At 39.6% G+C, this 18979-nt stretch overlaps 1 protein-coding gene across 4 annotated transcripts in view; it reads left to right on the top strand.

Annotated features, from left to right (window-relative positions):
• The window catches only part of MBOAT1 (membrane bound O-acyltransferase domain containing 1), a 39434-nt gene that overhangs the window by 16490 nt on the left and 3965 nt on the right, over positions 1-18979 (top strand). For 2 of the 4 annotated variants that reach the window (XM_061593183.1, XM_061593192.1), the window contains exons 5-11: positions 5150-5205; positions 8740-8794; positions 9014-9197; positions 9836-10028; positions 13503-13606; positions 15715-15779; positions 18280-18412. In XM_061593183.1, the coding sequence (XP_061449167.1) occupies positions 5150-5205; positions 8740-8794; positions 9014-9197; positions 9836-10028; positions 13503-13606; positions 15715-15779; positions 18280-18412 (790 nt within the window). Of the gene's footprint in view, positions 1-5149; positions 5206-8739; positions 8795-9013; positions 9198-9835; positions 10029-13502; positions 13607-15714; positions 15780-16205; positions 16324-17995; positions 18164-18279; positions 18413-18979 lie in introns of those variants that run through there. The other 2 variants (XR_009758740.1, XM_061593201.1) reach the window with 2 other exon arrangements.

The following is an 18979-nucleotide window of genomic DNA, read 5'->3' as shown; positions in this document are numbered from 1 at the left end:
ATAATAATCCAAACCTTCGTAAGTATTTGTAGCCCAAAAGAAATATGTCCCATCAATAACAATTGGCCAGGACTGAAGAACCCATAGGAAGGTGGGCATCAGTTTGATGCTCAAAGTGGGCATTTATTGTAGTGTATAGTATGCCCAATGTGTTTCAACTAACTGTCTCCCTTGGAGACAAGAAAATCTTGTGTTTTATTCTGTTATCTTGTTGAAGCATTTCACTTGGAGCATATTAAATCCCGTTTAAGCTCATGAAAGTTAAATGTGTATACCCGGGCAGAGGTAGAAAGAGAAAGTTCAGCATCTTGAAAATCTTTCAAGCACAGCATGACTGCTAATTGCCAGCCTCTGAATAAATTAAAAATAGCTTTGCATATTGCTCACATAATGAGTAACTAATTATAATAAACTTCAGTTTTATCTTTTCTCTATTTTTGTTTCTACATACTTTAAGTGTAAAACATTAACACTGTTTCTAATTGTTGGTACATTTTATCTGTTTCATTTTACATTTAAAACCAAAATGTGTACTACTACTCTCGTAATTCCATGCCTTATTCTTTTATGCCAAGAGGACTGTGTTGGTGAGTTCCTCTTTTTTGTTGTTTCTGAATTGTTTCTTATGGTTGCTGAATTTCTCTCATGTTTGCTTTCAAACGATAACAGCTGATGGTTCAGAAGAATAGCAATTAATGACTGAAGAGACTGAGCACACCTGTAGTCCCTAATCGGTCTTCAGATTCCTTGCCAGCTGGGTAGCCTTGTCTCTTTTACATCTCGCCCTTAACCAGCAAGACTTCTTTCTAGGTGTTTCAGACAATAGATTTGTGGAATGTTAGTGCTTTTGAATTATTCACATGTAAACAAACATATGGGGGGGGCAAAAGGTGCCCACTTTCAAGTGCCACCCCCTCTAACACATCACTTACGTGCGGTTTACAGCTGTCCTTGAGTTTTTGCACAAAGTCTGAATAGAGGAGCCTCCTCTACTCATGAAGACTCCCAACATGAGTTAGAACCCCGCACAGTCAAGGTTCTAAATCACATAGGAGCCCCCATGAGTAGAGGAGGCTCCCACTTCAGACCTTTGCGCACCATCTCTTGGAGAGTAAACAGGATAATATAATGTGTTGGAGGCTGGGGATGTGGGAGCATGCTTGTTTCCCTTCACGTATAGAGGATGGTTGGATTTACACTTCACAATACTAGCCATCAGCGTTGAGTACATTACTGATAATTTTGCTCAGTTGTTCTTAGAATTATGTTGGTTGCTTGTGTTTCATTTTCTGAAGCCCTGCACTTTTAAACATTATTTTTTTCCTCTGGGGAAAACATAGCAGGAGAAAAGTTTCCAACCCACCCATATCACTGACAAGAATAATACCTATATTCTAATTGTTTTCAGCATCACAAAAATCCACTGATGCTGATCATTCCTATCACAATTTAAAAATAGGAAAGAGATTTCCTAGTCGGTCTGTCAATACCCTGGCCATAGCTTGGATACTGGTCTCCAAGTCCAACAGTTGAAGCACACAGAGTCTGTTGCTATATATGTTTGCACAGCTACTTGCTGTTTGTGTGTTCGGTCTATGGCAGGTGAGGCTAGAGATCAAGTTGCAATGAATTTGTCAGAAAATATAGGCTCCGAGTTTGAACATAGAAATATCTGTGTCCAAACGACATCCACATAAGGAAACAGAGTTGAATAATTATGGAACAGCTGTTAAAATGCTTTGCTATGTGTTTCATTGCTTTTGTACTGTTCAGAGCATGTTCTCTAAATCATAGTGAGACATGAGAGACTGACTTCTTTTTTTAAGGTGTGCATGGTTTAAGTTCTTTACCTAAAACTAGCACCTTTAGCTACCTGTTAGCTAGTGCACGTTTCAGCTAGTGCATATTATTTACCTATTCAAAATATTTCTGTCTCGCTTCTCCAACCATTCAACACAGCTTACAAATATGACTAAAACAATAAAAAGCACAAACACACAAGAAGATAACTATTTTAAGAAACCACAGAAAGCATTAAACAACACTGGTATATTGTTGTGTCTCTTGGCCCACCCTACCAGGAAACAGGACACTCTGTCCAGAAACTGTACATGGTATAGAATAGTCTTCAGGCCTGGTAAGTTGTCCATCACAAAATTGATGAATCCCTGGTGCCTGAAGACCTATTAAAGACAAATTAAGTAAATTAGTGTTTACTTGTCCTTTAATAGTTACTTAAGTGACAAAGACCTCTGTAAATAATTTTCATCAGCTCATGAAGTTATTTTATTTTTCTTTATTAGATTTCTGTCCCACCCTTCCTCCCAGCAGGAGCCCAGGGTGAAATGTGTACTATTTTGCAATGGATGAAATGTTAAAATAATAGCCACCACAATCCTATGCTTGTTTGATTGGATTTTATTACTAACATTGCAGCATGTGGTATTAAACACATGTGGAAATGTGGTGTGGCAGATAGAGGGTTGGACTTGGCAGTGGCGTCACTAGGGTTGATGTCACCTGGTGTGGTAACTCATGGTGTCACCCCCATGACCACCTCCTGTACCAGACCTAGGGTGCCTAGGTGCGGGGCGGCTCTGGGTTAGGGTTGCCATATTCCAGTTCCACAAATCCGGTAAGCTAATTTGCATATTATGCAAATTATTTGCATATTATTTGCATGTTATGCAAATTATTTGCATATTAATATTTGGATTGTCCAGTTGTTTTGTTTTTGTGCCTAGGAATTACCACCAAAAATTGGGGAAAGATGTGCAAAATCTTTTTTTTAAAAAACTTAACATTTTCAGCCTTAAATGCTTAGACTCTAGTTTCTAACACTATGGAATGTTGATTGATTGATTAAGAGGATTTATATCCTGCCCTTCTGCTGTTAAAAACAGAGCTCAGCATAGCTTACAAATATAATAAAAACAATAAAAATGCACAATCAATATAAAAACATAATAAAAACATAAAATAGCAACAAACATAAAGTAAGTCAGGGCAGCAGTACGGTTAACCATTACATATACGATATATTTCAGAGATGTGGTGGGTGGAGAAAAACAAGAAGCCAAAATGTTAGGAAAAGGAGTCTTTCACGCCATATGCTCAGTTCTAAATACTGTTGCAGCAAGTTTTACAAGTTCCTCCAGTATTCCACTGGTGCAGGCACTCAGACATTCAAAGTATCTGTGTTTCTTAGGTTTTATAAAAGCAGAGCTTTGCTTAACTCAAAATTTCTTCTCCCTTTGATAACCACATCTACACAGTTTCCACCTCCATACTCAAAATGAAACTGGGCCTGGAAGTGTACAACAACCCCACACATACCTTGCTAATTAGATTACCAATGCCAGGATGTCTGTCTTATCGACTACTCTCCTGTTCCCCCCTCCCACCGGGCATCATGAAAGACCCAGTCCTGGGCTCAGAAATAAAATAAATATCTGGTCCTCTTCAAAGTACTGATAAGCCTCTTGTTTTAATTAAAATAATAATTATAAGTTCTTGCTCTCGTCACTAATGGGAGTTAATTATCTTGCATATGCTGTTGTTGCTTCTGTGGCTGTAACGGAGTGAGGTTAAAGATAAGTGAAATGCAAATAGGAAAAAAAACCACAGAAGGCAGTAACACTTTCCTAAATGTAATACCATACCAACCACAACAAGATTCCTATGAGTAAGGCAGAAAACTAAGCATCTCACAACCAGTCAGGATTCCTAACCAAAAACCAAAAATATGATAAATGAAGAAATATTTATATAAGCATGACTATCAAATATATTTATTATTTACACAAACTGTAAAGATATTTATAGCGCAATCCTACGTTTATTTATTCAGAAGCAAGTCCCAGCGTATTCAGTGGAACTTACTCAAACAGGGACAGAACTGCAACCTCAAGTGATAAGCAACTTCATTCACACAACCCAAAATTCTGAATCATGCCACTTTACGCTGTTTTGCAACTGTTTATACTTGTTTTTATGGTTATTTGATTTTAAATGGCTTTATTTCTTGTTGTGAGCTGCCTTGGTTTCCAACCCTACCTCACAGCGTTGTTGGAAAGACTACACACACACTCGCGCGCGCTCTCTCTCTCTCTGCAGATGTATAAATACATACAGCCCATATAATAGTTTATTTTCAAACCAGTTGGTCATTGCAGAAAAATCAGTATTAGTTTCCTACAGAATAAAAACTGTAATACCTAAGTAAGCCCTGCCTACTTGCTTTAAAATAGGACTGGGGGGGGGGGACGACGACAGAAAGAATGCAAACACAATTCTTTTTTACATTCACTCTGAAGTCCCATTGATTTTCAGCATATTCATAACCATGTCTACTCAAAAGTAAATCCTCTTGAATTCAATGGGATTTACTCTGGACATATGGGATTAGCAATGCTTTTACCCGCACAAAAGCAAGTATTGGGAAGGTTTTGAAAACACTGCCCAGGATCTGACTCCTACACACAAGAGGGAAAAAACTGAAATGTATATACTTACCCAATTTATGAGATTTTCAGATAAACGGGGGGGGACCACCATTTTCTGGCCTTGCAATGAGGCTTACTAGACACTGCCACAGGTCAACCAAACGCTTCACTGATTGGCTGCAATCCTGAACGGGCAGGGTTAAAGCTACAACATGCTCTACAGTAGTTTAAAAAAATATTTAATGGGGGGGGCTGATGTTTTTATGTGTATCTCGAGAACTGGACCACCTAGAAACTTAATTTTGTAAAAGAATTAAAGCTGAGAATCCGGGCCAGCTAAGGGGCTAAACGGGCACCGGGTGGCATACAAAGAATCTGGGTAAAAGCTGGCTAACCGGGCAATATGGCAACCCTACTCTGGGTGACACCCCCCTCTCATGGTGTCACCCTGATGCAGTCCGCACTCCCCGCACCCGGCTAGTGACGCCACTGAGACTTGGGCAAGAAAACCCAGGTTCACATCCCCATTCAGATACAAAGCTCATTAGGTGATCTTGCCTAACCTATTTCAGTGGATTGTTATAATGCAGATAAACTCCATGTATGTGGCTTTCAGTTCCTTCAGATCAGAATGTGAAGAAATATAATCAAATTTTGCAGCATGCAAGTTATAACGCACACTGTTTTTCTGCATTGTATTATAGTCCGTTGATGATTGTAACACAGAAGATCACAACTCTTGCTTTCCAGGTGCATGATGGTAAGAAAGATAACATATTTTCCATCCCAGGACTTCTCCACATTAACTTTTTTCCTCATTACTGCAGCGTCTTGCTCACTCACATCCCACACATTGCAATCGCCAACCTATCATTCCCCAACCTATAGACCATTAGTTCCCAACCTGGGGGCCGTGACCCCCAGAGGGGCCGCAAAGTAATCCAGAGGGGGGCATGCATTTTCTTCACTCCCTGGACACTGTCTGCTCCCCACTGCCACTGCAAACGACACCTCCCCCTTGTTCCAAACAAGAGGGGAGGACTTTTGCTGAAGCACCAGAGCATCTTGCAGGCATGCTAAGGGCAGGCATCTGCCTATAAAACGCATGGCAGATGCCAAAGGAGGCTGAGGGTGGAGCTTTCAGAAAAAAGAGGGGATAACTATCACCAACTCCTGTCTCCTCACACTGCCGCTACTAACACCCTTCCTCAGAATGAGTACTGCAGCTGAATTGTATTTATTTATTATTGCATTTATAACTCACCTTTCCTCCGAGTTGCTCAAGGTGGTGCACATAGTTCCCCCCCCCTTCCCATTTTATCCTCACACCAACCCTGTGAGATGGGTCAGGCTGAGAGACTGTCTGGCCCAAGGTCACCCATTGGGCTTCATGGCTGAGTGGGGATTTGAACCTGGATCTTAGTCCAACATTGTAACCCGCTGGTGTTGGGAGACAGGACTGTACATCTTCAGACTGTGTGAGCGGGGTGGGGTGGGGAATACCAGTTTGATAAACCTTTGCATTAAGAAAAGAAAGCAACACCTGCCTATCTGCAGGGAGGTTTTTATAGAAAGGGATATTTGGAGATCCGATTTTTCCCTGCACCATTTTTCAATTAACAGAGACTAAAATTACAATTAGCGCGGGGGGGGGTTACAAAAGTTTTTGAGCTTATAAAGGGGGTCCCATACTTATAAAGGTTGTGAACCACTGCTATAGACTGTATCCAATGAAATTATTGTGGTTGTGGAATGACTTCCAATCTCATAGTAGAACTTCTTCCCCTGCCCCCCCCTATATTCTCTGAGGGTTCTTCCAGCCCTCTGGAAGATATTTGGGAAGGTGCAGGAGCATGCAGGGGAGGAGAGAAAAGGAAAATTCCATTGCATAGCACTGCATAGCAGAAGTCATTCCATGAGCATAGTGAATTCAACTATAGGATTTCTGCTCTTTATTTCAGTACTTTTAAAAACCTAATTAGCTGTGATGGTTGGTTGCGCTGTCACTTAGCTAGTTTTGATGGTTTGGACATAAAACATGCTACGCTAACGCTTGATCATGGTAGTGGCTTTAGCCTGCTGAACTGATTTGGCAACCATTCTGCTCCACGATTCCCTTTCCATTGATAGGGAGCGGCTCTGTGGTCAGGAATATTATCCTCTATTTCCTGATATCCATTAACCAGACTTGGTGGCCAGCTATCTCTCTCCCCATCTCCATTAAGTGTTCCAGCCTTCCTCCCAAAGGAGCCCAAGGCGACAAACGATACAACTTAACTTTGCTCTTCCATAATACTTTTCAGTGTACTCCTGAACACCAGCAACTCTCTGAATAACTGCACCTTTTTTGTCTTCTACAAAAAAATAAAAAATAGTGCAGATGTGCTTAACTGTGGAATAAAGTAAAAGCTGGATTTATGAAAAATTGATCCTCTTGAATTGGCATCAAATCATATCTGTGCCCACAGATTTCACTCTCAAAATCACTCATCCAACACTTTCTGGCAGTGCTGTGCTGCAGAAACTTAATGGTTTTTACACAGGATGCCACAACAAACACACCATCAAATCACACATCACATCTGTGTCCTTAGAATGAAATATAAAAATTGTGGTTTTTGTGGGAAGGTCCGTTTTGATTTCTCTTTGCTCCTCCATTCCTCCTTTGAAGGAAATAAGGTCTGAAGTGTTTGCTACCCCTCCCTTCTTTCAGTTGCCCTCCCTCAAAAAGAACTAAAATGAAGCACAATGCTGTGCGTATTTATTCATAAGCAGGTCCCACTGTTCAGTTGGGCAAACTCCCAAGTAAATGGGTATAGGATTGCACCCTAAAAGAGTGACATGGAGAACTGACCTACCAATGATGGATTTATTTAGTTTTTGTAAGAGAAGATGAAGCAGGTAAAAGGTGCCAAGAAAGGAAAAAGGAAAGGGTTGTTTTTGAGACATGATAGTGGGGATGTCATGGGGGGGGGTGTCCTTGCTTTCCTATTGGGTTGGAGTTAGGTTGGAGTGTGCTTGTTGGAGGAAGTCATTCAAGCATAAGGTGGACTTATTGGAAGATGAGCGGACTCTAAGCTGCAGCAAAGGAGAGTAAGATGTTTGGACAAAATAATATTGATGAGAGAAACTGGGGCAGTTGTAGCAAAGCAACACCATCTGGGCACATAAAAAAAGTGAAAGGGGCATTAAACCTCCAGAAAAGACAGCAGTGAATCCACTCTCAAAATACTCTGTGTAGGTAACCAAGCATGCATGTGCTTACCTGAAAGAGAGAGAAAGGTGTGCCCGGAAACAGCCCTCATGCCCTTGAAACTACCACCCACTTTTCTGGCACCTCTGAGCCTATACACTGCTGTGGGGCCTGGAATCACACAATGAAAATGGGATACAGCACAGTGTTGGTTGCTTTGTGGACATAGAGCTACCATTCCATTTAAAGCAAACGCTGGTACAGCGATACTCAGAAACAAAAGGTCTTCCAGTGCAGATGAGGCCCCAGTGTCTTTTGCATAATGTTCTCTAAATATATACTGGCAACCTTTTGGAAAAAGTGAAAAAACTGTGTTGAATTTGCCAAGATCTTAAGTCATCTTTTTGCGGTTAGAGTTCTGGCTGTCTTTTCTTGGAATTAAAGCAAGAAAAAAGACTGAACTGAAATACACACACATCTGATGTTATTTGACACGTCTTTTGGTCTGTTGCTTTCTCTGTAGTTAGAAGAGAATTGAGGCATCGTAACTGGTTCTGCTAAATTCCATGTCTGTGCTCTCGTGTAGAGATCCTTAGCGTGTTGTCATAATATTCATGCTTAGCTGCTCGATTAAGTGTCTTTGTTAAGTACGGTAGGTCATATTTATGGAAGCTTTTTTTTAAAAAAAAAGAACAGATCCATTATTTTTCAAAGAATATTTGGTTTAAAAAATTGTTGGAAATGGCTAAGCATTTTTACAACGTTGTTTTCACCTTTCTGTTTTTATTTAAGGGGGGAGGGAAGAAAAATTAAAATCAGAAACAAGGACTTATGGATCTTGAATAACTCAAAAACCAACTTGCATTCATTGCTGGGGACAGGGCAAAGAACAGTTGTTTGGTGAGGCCCTTCATGTCTGTTGGAATTTGTTCAGTTAGTAATAAACTGATGCAAGAAAGCAGACTGTGAAGAACAGGGCAAGAATAAATATACCACATTTATTATACTTGTTAACATTAGCATTGTATTTGATGATTATCTGTAGTAACCCCCTGTCACCCCAACATCTGATCTGATTCTCATGTCATTTATTCTTGCTAGGAATAGGTCGAAAAGCTGAAGAACTAACTGTTGAACAAAATCTGCTTGCTATAAAGTAAGAAAGCAACTCATCTATTGAACTGGGTTTTTTTAAAAGTAATTGTATTGTTTCTGTGTGTTTATATAGAATCATTTCGGTAGTAGTTTTAGTTCTGTGACTTAATAGATAGGATTTGCTGTGTTGATAATGCAATTTAAAGTGTAAACACCTACATTTTGCTCCCTTCATAAATAATTTGATTGTAAAATTATTATTGTGTGGTGGTTTTGATAGAGCAAGACCTTCCTTTCTGGAGTATCTGAGCTATCAGCTCAACTTCATGAGTATCATAGCAGGCCCATGCAGCAATTACAAGGATTACATAGCCTTCATTGAAGGGAGGCAAGTGCAAATGAAGCTGTTAGAAGTCAACTGGAAGCAAAAGGGTCATGATAGACTTCCTGATCCTTCTCCAATGGTAGGTTGCAAAATACCACATACTTATTTTCAGATTCTGCAATTGTTTTTGCTTTTGCTGCTGCTGCTATGATTTTTATTTTATATACAGCAGAATGATATATTTGAATTTTATACACCACCTTCTCCTGTAAGTTTAGGGCAGCTTCCAGTGTTTAATAATCTTCTCCCCCATAAAGTTTCCCTCTTCTGTCTTAATTCTCCAAACTCATAACTTTCACAAACCAACAGAGGAGGCATAGAAGCACCACTGCTTTGAATCCCTAGGCAACCAGTTCTGGGGATAATCGGACAGGAAGGAATGAGCTATCTGGCCTTACACTTCAAATGGACTCTTCTCTGTGTTATACGTCCCCTTGGGGTCAGTTTGGTCAGAATGGCAAAGTCTGATTTTCCTCAAGCCAAATTCCAAGACACAGAATTGCTGTGCGTGTGAGAGAGAAGGGGGGGGAGCAGAGGCTCCTGTAACTGTTTTGGGGCTAAGTGTGAACTACTGTTTTTGTGTTGCTTACCAATTACTATTTACAAAATAGCAAGTGTAGGCAATGGGTGATACTTCCACTGACTAATTACTTACGAACCTTTTGTGTAGGAGAAACTCTTTGTTTTCCTGCAGCAATGTTTTATTATATTTTCCAGGGAGCTGTGCTGCACAAACTTTGTATCACACTTGTGTCTCTACTTTTGTTCCTGACACTTACCAAGAGCTTCCCGGTGACATATATTGTTAATAACCAGTTTGTCAGTAACTCTTCCTTCTTGTCAAGACTTGGCTTCCTATATGTTGTCATGCAGGCGTCAAAGCCAAAATACTACTTTGCATGGACACTTGGTAAGGTTGATATACTTATTCTTTTTTTAATACGTACACACACACTTGAGGTTGATGTAATGTATTGTTTCTTTGTATACATTTAGATAGCACAAATATATCAATGAACTCACAGAACAAGTGTGATACATTGCTACATCTACTGCTAGGGTAGCAGTGGTAGTAGTATTTCTAATCTGAACCTATATTTCAGAGCCAGTTGCAATCCATAAAATGACAATACCATAAACCACTATAAAATCATAGAACTCTGAAGGAAGGGCATTCCATAGCTGGAGCACTACCACAGAGAAGGCCCTTTCCCATGTCTCCACATAGTGTACACCTCCCATAACTGTTGACCAGTCCGAGCAAACTTCAGTGAAGGGCAGATGTGCCAATGTCCCAATGTATGTGAACAATCCATAGAATTAATGTTATTCACACATGCTTACTTTCTCTGGGCTGTACCTTCTTTTTGCAGTTCTCTAAAATTTCATGTATTGCTATGTTGGAAAGGATCAACAGTAATCCAGTCCACTCTGCCTTCTCAAGGCAGGACAGCTTCTTTTTCCCACCCACAGTTTAACCTGTATAACCGAAATCACAGCTTTGCCAGAAGCAGGGTGCAATATAGCCCAGAAAGTTTTAATGCAGAGCATATTATTCATTATTATTTATTTATTTATTAGATTTATATCCCACCCTTCCTCCCAGTAGGAAGCCAGGACAGCAAACAAAAGCACTAAAAACACTCTAAAACATTATAAAAACAGACTTTAAAAAATATTACAACATCTTTAAAAACATCATTTTAAAAAACCTTTAAAAACATCTTTAAAAAAATTGCAGACTGGGATAAGGCATCTACTTAAAAGGCTTGTTGAAAAAGGAAGGTCTTCAGTAGGCACTATCTAATATTTAAGGGGAGAGAATTCCAAAGGGTAGGTGCCACTACACTAACGGTCTGCTTCCTATATTGTGTGGAATGGACCTCCTGATAAGATGGTATCTGCAGGAGATCCTCTCCTGAAGAACACAGTGATTGACTGGGTATACAATGGGTAAGACAATCTTGCAAGTATCCTGGTCCCAAGCTGTATAGGGCTTTGTACACCAAAGCCCGAATGTTGAACTTGGCCTGATAGCAAATGGGCAGCCAGTGCAATTCTTTCAGCAGCGCAGTGACATGTTGCCGATACTCTGTCCCATTGAGCAGTCGCGCTGCCGCATTTAGCATCACCTGCACCTTCTGGCAACGAGGAACTATGGGAGGAGTGGGGCTAAGGAACAAGGTGTAGATAACTTTGCCCTCATCCTCTATGGTAGTTCACCACCTCCCCATGACTATACCTCCTTCTACCCATGATCACTGAAATTGGGGTGGCATCACCCATGTCCCTCCTTACTAAGGCTCCTCCTAAACATCTGATATGGACATAACAAGAGCCCACCAACAAAACCTTTCTGAACATGTTATCCCTGTAGGACTCTGAGAGAATTGGGAATAGTCAGACCCACACAATATATCTGTTCCCCCTTTTTCATATCCAGGGAGGGCCAGCCTTCTGCCAGTTGCAGACTCTCACTCTGAAGGCATCTGGCAACTTTCTCCTATCATTCAGTTCCCTGCAGTGGCCCTCATCCCGTGCAGGAACTACACATGCACCATATGCCCTCCCCACTACCAATATCTTCTACATTGGTTAAAAAAAAATAGAAGGGGGTATTGCCTTTGGGACTTCCCAAGGGATGACCCCCAAGGGCAGCTGGGCTTTTATGCCCCCTGACCCAGCCAGGAGCTGATGCAAGAGGCTGCAAGCTTGACTGGAGTCGGGGTCAGGCAGGGGGTCCCAGTCCTTTCAGCATTTACCAGGGACTTCAGCTGTCTCAAAAGACAGCAACCCAGAGGAGCGAGCAAGCAAGCACCCAGATGCTCAGATACTCACTCCTAGGGCAGGTCTTCTCCAGTCACCCAGTGCTGCAGCTGTTCCCCTGCAAGTGGATGATACCTTCAGTAAAACCATGAGGGAAAGGTGAGCTACAGGCTTTGCACCTTACTATGTCCAGAGCAGGATGTTTCAAACAAGATAAGGGTCAAGCATCTACCCACTTGCATTCTTCCCCACAGTGGATAGTAGAAGTATAACCCAAGGAACTAAGTTCACATTTTCACTTTTGTAATGTTCCTGCAAGGCAGCATTTATAGAAGTGTTTATGTGATCTGAATGTCCTGGTCACAGTAACCTCTGAGTGAAGCCAGCTAAATGGGAAAGCATACATACCTGTGTGAGAAATGAAATACATTAAATAAGCAACGGAGGTTGTTAAGAGATCGGAAAAAAATTACTTAAATTGGAAATAAAAATGTAGAATTGGGTATCTGCAACAGCCAAGGCTGTAAACAACATTTTGCCTTGCATTGTGATTTTGGAGGAAAGCAGTGGCCTCTTCTGTACAGCAGTGGGTGAGGTTTCTCATTGTTCTTCATACTGAATACCAAAACATCCACCCTCTCCCCGCTTTCTCAACAAATTTTATCTAATGACACAGAGTAGACTGTTGATGAAATAAAGCTGCTACTAGGCAGTTCTTGCTTGTGAAGTAGGACAGGCATGTTTTTGTGTGAGTCAATTACTGAATTCTCTGCTCATAAAAGGGGGAAAAATAAGTTCATTCTTTCCTGATGTTAACTTTGAACTTTAGTTGGAATCCAAACTAAGAATCCAAATGAAGAAGCTTGCTCCAGTGCAGTGGCTTGGTCTTTTGATCAGTGGGTGATCGGAGCTTTGAAGGTGCTCCTTCAGAACCAGAAATGCAATAGCAGACTTCTATAATATTTGATTTATAATTGAATCTCCAGTAAGTGATTGGAAAATAGTTTAATCTCTGAAAAATAGTTTAATCTCTGAACTTCAAAATTTAGCTTGGCTACCACTGCTGAAGACTGAATGCATTTCTAAATAAAAGGGCATTTGTTTGGGTCCATACTAAGTTAGCTGAATTTAAGTCCTTTTTTTTCAATGTGAACTAACTTCATCACTATCTTTTCACATTGATTTTATTGGTCAACAAATTTTGTCTCAACTAATCCATTATGTTCTTACAGAAGTAGTCATTTTATTAACGGGACCTTGGCATTTATGCAGTACTCTTATGAAATTGTAGCTTCTGCTCCAGTGAACGCAATTGCACTCTATATCAGGATGTGGATTGAAAGGTCCACGTGACTAGTTCAAACATCCACAGAAGCTTTGAAACTCGCTTTCTTTTTTTTAAAAGGGTTACTATGTGGCATGGAGGTGGTTCTCCATTCCACATAGGAAGCCTCTTTTAAAACTACGGGGAGTTTCAAAGGCAGTTGTTGAGATGGTGTGGCTGTCTCTTTGGGTGGGGGGAAGTTTCTACTGGTCATATCAAGGCCCTTGAGTGTGCATAAAGTAGCTCTTTGGAGTTCAGCCCTAGGACACTTGCTTTTGTGTTTTGCAATTATAGGTGATGCAGTCAACAATGCAGCTGGCTATGGATTCAGTGGTGTTGATGAGAGCGGCAATTTCCACTGGGACCTTTTGTCGAATCTAAATATCAGGAATATTGAGGTAAGTTAAAATAAAACTTTATAAAGAAAGTGTGAGCCTCATACCATAATTATTCAAAAGGAAAAAATATTCTTGCTACACAGATATGCATGTAAACAAAAGTTATTTTGTTTTTTAGATGACTAAAAACATTGTTTGGTGCATGTGCTATGGTTTATGTTAAACTATAAAACCATAAATAAGGATTTTTTAAAGCCCATATCTTATCCTTTGCTTAATACAGTGCTTTGCAAAAGTAATCAAACCCCTGACCAATGCTCTCATATTACTGAATTACAAATGGTACATTGTAATTTCATTCTGTATGATATTTTATTTTGAAACACTGAAACTCCAAATCAGTTATTGTAAGGTGACATTGATTTTATGTTGGGAAATATTTGTAAGAAACATAAAAAACTGAAACACATTGCTTGTATAAGTATTCAACCCTCACACATTAATATTTGACCGAGCCACCTTTCACTGCAATAACAGCTTTAAGTCTTTTGCGGTAGGTATGTACCAGCTTTGCATACAATGTCAGAGGGATTTTGGCTCATTCTTCTTGGCAGATTTGCTCCAGGTTGTTCAGGTTGGTTGGATGTCGCTTGTGGACCTCAATTTCCAAAGGTCGCCACAGATTCTCAATGGGATTGAGATCAGGACTTTGACTGAGCATGATACTTCACTGTAGGGATGGTGTGTCTTGAGGCGTGGGCAGTGTTAGGTTTGTGCCACACATAGCATGAGCTTTGACCACACATTGAGTTTTGGCCAGAAAGCTCTTATCTTGATCTCATCTAACCACAAAACCTTTTCCCGCATCGCAGTTGGGGCACTCTCATGCTTTCTGCCAAACTCCAGACGTGCTTTCAGATGGTACTTTTTGAGTAACAGCTTCTTTCTTGCCACCCTACCATACAGGCTGGTGTTATGCAGAGCTCTTGATATGGTTAACTGGTGCACCATTACTCCCAGACACTGAACTCTGTAGCTCCTTCCAAGTGACTGTTGGCCTCTCTGTGGCTTCTCTCACAAGTCTCCTCCTTGTTCGAGCACTAGGTTTTGAGGGTCGGCCTTTTCTTGGCAGTGCCTGGGTGGTGTGATGCAGCTTCCATTTCCTGATTATAGATCCAACTGTGCTCCTTGTGATACCCAGACACTTGGATATTATTTTGTACCTTTTTCCTAATCTAGGGATTTATATTGCATTATCTCTAACTTCTTTAGAATACTCTTTGGTCTACATTTTCCTTCAGATCCACATCTGGACCAATGATCCTTCAACAGTGGGAGTTTTCTCCTGACAATGTGACAGCAACTTTAATGATTCACAGGTGGAGGCCAATGGTAAGGTAACTGTGTCCTCGATAGGGCAATTTCTTTCATCTGTGTAAACTGGGAGCTTCCACAACACAGGGATTGAATACTTATGCAAGCAACATGTTTAAGTTTTTTATGTTTCATACAAACAGTTTCCAACATAAAACCAATGTCACCTTACAATAATTGATTTTGAGTTTGTGTTTCAAAATAAAATATCACACAGGACAAAATTACGATGTACCATTTGTAATTTAGTAATAAAGCATTGGTCAGGGGTCTGATTACTTTTGCAAGGCACTGTATCTTGAAGAATTAGAGCTCAAATTTATGAGACTTTCAATAAGGGCATGTTATTACGCACATTTCTTTATTTCTGTTGTGAAAACTAGAAATCTGCCCCTTCATGTCCAGATTATACACACATGTCTCCATAAGGATTTTTTAAAAATTAAAATTGAGATTGTGAAAATACAAAAAATCGATGGAATAGGATTTACTTCTGAATAGGCATGGTTAGGATTGTGCTGTAAAATAAATAATAGATTAAATGGAATGCTCTGAATCTACATTATTGGCTTTTGCTAGTATAAAAAGGTTATGCTTTTATCTTTTAGAATGAGTTCCAAATTTCTACTGTGTGTTACTGCTTAAGCTAAATTACAGCCTCCAAAGTTCTGGGGCATTGAAAGAAGGACAAGTAAAGCTATTGCTATCACATAGCATTATAACCTGCAGGAATCATACTGACATTTTTTATGTGAATGAAAGCTAACAATATATGAGACTTTGCTTTTTTCTAGATGGCAACAAGTTTTAAAATGTACATAGAAAACTGGAATATCCAAACCACTGCCTGGCTTAAACGGTAAGAGTAAAATACTTTGGGTGCTTTTAGATTGTTTTGATAATCCACCCTATCTATTCAGAGTCGTACATTTAACAGTGCTTTAGTATTTGTCACTGAAGCCTACCTAACACAAAGTCTTTCAGTTGGTGATAATAAGAGTTATAGGTGACATCTAACAATGTTCATTTACTTGTGCAGTGGGGCTTCTGGTTCTCTCCTCTGCCCTGCAGCCCCCCCCTCATAATCTGCTCAAGAAGGTCCCCCAATCCTCAGAGCAAATTTTGGGAGGATGGTAGGGGGCTGCAGGGGGAAGATGAAGGAGAAGTCCTGTTGCGCAAGGGGACACCCACTTGCGCTACATTGGATCTTGCCCTATATGCTTTTCTGGAACTCCAGTAATGTTAGAATGGTGAAGGTAGGTAAACTGTATATCCTTTGTTGCAGCTTCCTGTCTGACCAAGGAGTACCCAGTAAACAGGTCCTTCTCACTAGTGGCACCCTGTATATGGAATTGCTTATCCAAGGAGTCCTGGCAGGCCTGCTCACTTGCCATGATTGAAAGGTGGTTAAGATCTTCTTATGAGGACAGGCCCTTGATTTTGCTGGCTATTTTGATTGGTTGCTTATGTGGTGGCTTGCAATTTGAATTTAAATTTTTAAGTTGTACTTTTTATATTGTAAAATCTTTGGGTCTCTACAGATCTGATAAGCAAGTTATGAATTTCTGTATAAAGAATGTTAAAATCAATGCTTTGATAGCATTTTTGGCTACTGTCACCACTGCTTTCTGTGATGGGTTAAACTTTTATATATATATTTTCCAACAAAGCCTTTATTTTTTCGTTTCTCACTGCACAAGAGAGACTTAGGATGATTTAGTTAAAGAAAATTTTTATAAAATGATGTACCGTTGGTACATGACTCCAGAAAAGCTGTCAAAAATGTATAGTAATGTCTCTAATGTTTGTTGGAAATGTAAACAACAAGAAGGATCTTTTTATCATATGTGGTGGTCATGTAAAAAGGCGAAATTATTTTGGGCACAGATAGGTAGGAAGATGCAAAAAATTCTAAAGATAAATATTCGGTCAAAACCAGAATTTTTCTTATTGGGTTTTATGGATAAACAAATAGAAAAGAAATATGGAAGAATAATATTATATATGATTACGGCAGCAAGATTATTATATGCACAAAAGTGGAAAATGGAATCAACACCAACAATGGAAGAATGGTTATTGAAATTAATGGACTTAGTAGAAATGGATAAATTGACATGTTTACTTAGAGAAAAATCGACAGATACATTTCTTAAGGAATGGAAACCTCTCTTAGACTTTTTGTTGAAAGATCAAAATAAAATGATGATACTGGGATTTGACGATTAATTAAGACAGCCTATGGAGAAAAGGGACTCTGTATGTATACATTAAGGGACAGGTTTGATGTATATTATATACTTATAGCTGATCTGCGACAAATCGGAAGTCAACTATTTTATTTTCATTTTTTTGTTGATGTATTGTTATGTCTTTTTGACTTTGTTTTGTTTGTTTTTGGAAAATTTGAATAAAAAAAATTATTAAAAAAAGGATGATTTAGTTAACTTGAAAAGTGATTAGTTCCAGTCTCACATTCCTACAGGTACTCATTGAAATTATTTTCCATGGAAAATTGTTCTACCCTTTAAAAAAAAGCAAATTCAAATTTGTTTTTATACTGGCAAATGTATTTGGTATAAAATGAATGCTAATAAGAGGAATAAATGGCTTTCAGGGATAAGATTCATTTCATGTCTTCTCACAAGTGTAAATAGTAGCAGCATTTTTGAAAGTCACACTCATCATGACTCACATTTTTAAAAATGTAACCAAGAAGTGTGTGTGATTATGCTTAAGAAAACAAACCCGTACATGCCAAAAATCCAGGAACAGCTCATAAATACCTTTTTTCTTCTCTGAAAAAATATTTAAGAGCTGAAGAGTTTATATGATCTTGGGTATTAATGAGGATCTTATTGGAATACTCCAGTGAATTAAAGCAAGGAAAGTGGCCCAAACTATAAGGAATTTGAAAATCTGGTACACTAGCTGAATAATGTCTAGCGTTTAATCAGAAGTGGCTCCCCCAGTGGGGTGGAACTTCAACAGTAGCTTCCTGGCTGGGAGGGGAAAGTGGCAGGGATATCGAAGCATTGCAGCTGCACTGACATAAGCATGGGGTTCACTCCTTAGGTACACGCACACCATGATGACCTATCCACCACCTCACATACCCTCTCCAAGGCAGTGACTGTTCTGCCAGGAAGCTGGGGTTGTAGTTTCACCATACTGGGTGAGCCATTTTTGTCCTAAATACTTCTAAGAGCAGCTTACCACACAAATAATTCTGCTGATTGTCAAGTAAGTATGCTTTTGAAAAGTTTGCCTTATGGTTTATTAATGAAGTCAGTTTCAAATATATTGAGATGTAATCTGTATGTTTGTACATCCTATTCTGATTTTGTTTTTCTTCTCAGTGTGTGCTATGATAGAGCTCCTCGGTACCCTACCGCTTTAACATTTCTTCTGTCAGCTCTTTGGCATGGCGTTTATCCTGGATATTATTTTACATTTATCACTGGGATCTTTATGACACTAGCAGCCAGAGCAGTATGTATCTTTCCATTTTTTTTAGTGGGTACAATGTCAAGTATAATTAGTCACAGTTCTGTTAAAGTAATTGGAACATGGTTGTGAACATAAATCCTACTGATGTGCAGAGTTTTCTTTCAAGTGTACCAACCTACCTTTGTCTGAAATCCCTCGTTTCTGAGCTGTGTACACTGATCTTTTATGCATGTAGGGAGCCTATGTGCATACAGAAACTCTACTTCAGTGTCTCCCCCTACACACACGCTACATGACAGGACCAATCAGGGTGCAGGGCCAGTGAGTGTGTCCCTGCTCTCCCCCTCACATGATTGAAATTGCTTGAAGGGAAAATAACCCCCAAAGGCTAGAGTATTCCTTGTTTATGATGCAAATATTTGCTTCCTACAAATAAAAAATTGAAGACTGCTAAAAGATCGAAAACTAAAGGAGAATTTGATTGCAGTTCCTGATCATTCAGTAGCAGGATTGTGGTAGCCAGAATGGTTCCTTCCCTCATGCTCTTGTCTCCCATGTGACTGTTGCCCAATTTCACCTGCCTTGTCCTCTACCATCCTAGTCCATGAC

The sequence above is a fragment of the Rhineura floridana genome, chromosome 1, assembly GCF_030035675.1.
Source record: "Rhineura floridana isolate rRhiFlo1 chromosome 1, rRhiFlo1.hap2, whole genome shotgun sequence".
Classification (NCBI taxonomy): domain Eukaryota; kingdom Metazoa; phylum Chordata; class Lepidosauria; order Squamata; family Rhineuridae; genus Rhineura; species Rhineura floridana.
Note: the sequence above shows the minus strand (reverse complement) of the source record. Positions and strands in the feature narration are given on the sequence as shown.